Source organism: Octodon degus, unplaced genomic scaffold, assembly GCF_000260255.1.
Source record: "Octodon degus isolate 3935 unplaced genomic scaffold, OctDeg1.0 scaffold00055, whole genome shotgun sequence".
NCBI lineage: Eukaryota > Metazoa > Chordata > Mammalia > Rodentia > Octodontidae > Octodon > Octodon degus.
Window position 1 is genome coordinate 12128983 of NW_004524631.1, and position 4157 is coordinate 12133139.

Sequence of the window (4157 nt, forward strand, 5' to 3'; positions counted from 1 at the left end):
CACTTCCCTACACCCTAGGTGAGAGGGAGTATTTGATTCAATAAACTTTACATGGACTTACATAATTCATTTCGAAAGACTAACTTCTCCTGGACGCTATCCTTCAGAAGGCTTCTACTGGTCGACACCCCCTTACCCCTTTCTTCGGTGGAACAACCCGCTGTACGGAATGAGCAGTATGATGGCGGCTTTTAGGGAAAAGCCCAGGGCGCGGCCATGTTGTTCTTTTAATGATATCACTCCTGGCCAAAGTCTCTGGATCCCTAACAGCACCTTCGTCAGTGTGAGTATGCTGCAACCTTTGCGGTTATGTATGCCACACCAACACCAACTCGAACGTGCCGTGTTAGGGAGCTAGGACAGGAAACGGAAATGCTCCTCAAGGGCCATTTAAGCCTTGTTGGGACGTGGTGCTAAAGCCTGTCCACGAGAGTTTCTGGCCTGACGATCTCTCAGGTAATTTATAAGTGATGGCTTTGCTTGTTTTGGCGGATGATAAACTGGCAATTTAGGGTGTCGGTTAGTGATGAATTAAAGAGTCCAGTGAGTGGGAGACTGTCATGGACCGGAGTGGCAACCTCTGAAGGAGTCAGGTTTAGCTTCTTGGCAGCATCTTGTCAAGCCCTGACTGTATGGTTTTTTCCCCCTTGTCAGTCAGTATCACCAGAGCGTGCTCATTTTATTAGTTGTTCCAAAGAATCAACTTTTAGCTTTGTTGATCCTCTCTAATGTGTTTTTGTTTTCTTTCCTTCTTCCTTTATTTCCTTCTTTCTTTCTCTCCTTTCTACTGGAAATTGGACTCAGGACTTTACTCTTGCCAAGCAGGTGCTGTGCCACTGAGCTTAATTTCCACTTTTATGTGTATTGTTTTATCTTTTTTTCGAACTTCCTAAATTGGATGTTAATTCATTAAGTTCAGCCTTTCTTTGTTACAAACAATTTCTAGAACATAAATTTTTCTTGCCTCAGCCTCTCAAATATCTGAGACTATCGGTATTTGCCCCATGTCCAGATGAGCATAAGCATTTAAAAAGAAAAAAAAAATCAACCAAACTTATGCAGGGATGTAGTATGTCTGTATAACTATTTTATATTTGTCAAAAAAATTGGGGTGTGGGGTCTCATTATGCAGTTCAGGCTGGCCTTGAACTCACTATGTAAACCAGGCTAGTCTCAAACTTGGGGCAATTCTTCTACCTTAGCCTCTAGAGTACTAGGATTGCAGGCAGGTGCCACCACAGCTGTGTTTTGTTTTGTTGAGACAGGGTCTCTATGTAGCCTTCACGCTGAGGTACATCCTTAACCCTAATTATTTTTTGTTTTGAGACAGGGCCTCACTAAATGGATTCCCCGACCTCAGCCTCCCAAGTGCTAGGATTACAGGAGGATACCACTGTGGCCCTGTTTAAGTAAAGCTACTTTAATAAGTATATTCTATATTACTGAAAATCTTATTTATTGCTATAATTATTAATGGATTTTTCTTCCATTTCATTTTGCTGATTGCTATTATAGGGAAAAACTATCTGCTGTTAGAATTTTATCTTGTATCCAGCCCCTTATTAAGGTACCTTAAGAATTTTACTAACCTTTTAGCAGTTTCTGGTAGGGTTTTTATGTCCAAAATTATATCACTGGCAAAAAGCTACATTTTCATTTTTTCCCCAATGCTTCCTCAGATTATTTGATCTAGAGCTCACACAGTCAATGTTGAGTTATACTGGGCATCCCCATCTTTCACTACTTTTTCTTTGTGATGCTGGAGATGGAACCTGGGATCTCAGGTGCTAAACATGCACTGAGCTACACTCCAGCCATTTTTGCCAATTGCAATGGCAATAGGTCTGTCATTTTACTTTTTGGCATGGTATTTGGCATGGCTGTTTCATGAATGATTTTTATGACATTTAAGTTATTCTTCCCTAATTTTAGTGCACTTTTATTAATAATGGCTGCTGAAAAAATGGCCATTGTGTTAGATGCTTTTTTGATGTAAGTAAATAGCATGTTTCTCCCCTAATTGGTTGATATAATAAATAATATTAATGTGGAACTATCATAGGAAAAGAAGAGGCTAAAATCATCCCCATAGAAGAATTAAGAGGGATTTTCACCTTTACATGAAAAAAAAATAACAGAAGATGACAGAGGAGACTACCTATTCCCTTTCATTCATATTACTTGGTTTCCTACCTGGGATGTCACCCGTCAGGCCAGGGACAAGTCCCTCTTCTCCCCACAGAGCATCAGCATTTACTGCCCCAGTCTCACCCTCTCTCCATACCTAGATCTGGCTTTGAGAGATACACTGACTCACCCTAAGAGTAATGGACTCCCTCTTCATTAGTTTGACTCCCGATACCATGATCATTTCTATACTCCACCCTAAGTAATAGAGTAGGGCTACTTGAACTTTGTGGGGTGAATGCAGAATGATATTGATAACATGGATACTGCCCTTTTAGGATTTCTTGAAGTCTGTGGAGCCATTGAGCCTTAGGCCTTACTGGAGGCTGCAGGATCTTCTGCATACAGACCCCTCTCCAGTTTTGAAAGGGAGGCCGAGGCCTAGGGTGAACATGTCAGCTAATGGGAAATCACCCCAGAACTTCCCTACCCTGATTCCAGAACCTGGCAGATCATTTGAGGTAAGGAGGAGGAGCCTACATTTGTCTATTTGTTTTTTCATTTTTTTTTAAGTATGCTTTGATTTTTTTACGTAATTGTAGATTCAAATGCAGTATAAGTTTTATCCCATTTCCTTTCATGATAATATCTTGTAAAGCCTTTGAACGAGATCATGATTAGCATATTAACCTACAGAAAATTTGCACTACCCCCACAGATGTCTTTAATAGCCAGGACTACTTCCCTCCTACCCCTACTTACTCCTTACCCTATACTGACTACTAATCTAGTCTCTAATGCAATATAATTTTGTCATTTCAAGAATGTTGCATGAATGGAATCATTGACTGTGTTACTTTGTGGGATTGGCTTTTTTTGCCAAGCATAGTTCTCTGCAGATTCATCCAGATTGCTGTGTGTAACAATAGTTTGCTCCTTCTTCTTGCTGAGTAGTATCTCATGGTGTTGATGTACCACTGCCAAAAGCAACACAAGACAAAAAAGGACTATTATGTTTCCACTAAATTGCTTTTGCTCTTTTGTCAAAGATCCATTGACTATATTTATATGCTGCTATTTCTGAGCTCTCTTGCCTCTTACATTGATCTTTCTATTTTTACCAAAACCAGACTGTCTCAATAACTCTAGCCTTATGGATTTTACTTGACAATTTTGATGGTACTGGGGATTTAACCCAGAGATTTTCCACTGAGCTATATTCTCAGCCTTATTTATTTATTATTTTGGTACCAGAAATTAAACTCATGACCTCGCATTTGCCAAGCAGGCACTGTGACATTGAGCTGTATCTCTGACTACTTTTTGAAAAACTCATTATTAACTTTATTGAAAATCAGTAGTAATTATATGGCAAATTAAAAATTGTACACAAATATTGAAATGGGAAAGACATAAGATGTAGACAGAGTGTATTTTAGAAAAAAATTTCTAAAATGAATATATGACATAAGATTAATAATAGATTACATATTGTTAAAAATTATTTACAAACTTAAATGAATATAACAAAAATTATCTAAAATAAACATGAAGAAGAAAGAGTTTACAGATCAGTCATATAATAGTTCTCTCTGTGCCAAAATCAAGAAACTTGTATTCAGAGAGCTCTCAAAGTAGAATGGGGTAGGCAATAAATTTTAAAGATTTAAAATTTTTGAATTTAGTTAAAATTATTGCATTACATTTCCAAGAAAAATGAACCTTCTGCACAGGAAATATGAATAAAATCATACCAAGATACACAAAAATGAAATTGTCCAAAACTAATTGTAAAGAAAAAATCATTAAAGCATATGTATAGAAAAAAAATAGTAGCTATGGAAGAACAAAATTAACATCTTATTTCACATCAGAAAAAAAAGACCAAGTGGGTAAGAAACTAGACTTATTTATCCAAAGGACTGAAAATCTGTCCTCAATGAATTTTATACTTAGCAAACATACCTTTGACAACTAAAAGTAAAATATTTTTGAGTTATACAAACTTGAAATATTCTAATATCTCCAGA

At 37.4% G+C, this 4157-nt stretch overlaps 1 protein-coding gene across 3 annotated transcripts in view; it reads left to right on the forward strand.

Annotated features, from left to right (window-relative positions):
- Positions 1-212: 212 nt before the first annotated feature.
- The window catches only part of Znf157 (zinc finger protein 157), a 44015-nt gene continuing 40070 nt past the window's right edge, over positions 213-4157 (forward strand). For 2 of the 3 annotated variants that reach the window (XM_004633508.2, XM_023717831.1), the window contains exons 1-2: positions 295-456; positions 2466-2648. In XM_004633508.2, the coding sequence (XP_004633565.1) occupies positions 2580-2648 (69 nt within the window). In that variant the 5' untranslated portion in view covers positions 295-456; positions 2466-2579. The other variant, XM_023717830.1, reaches the window with a different exon arrangement.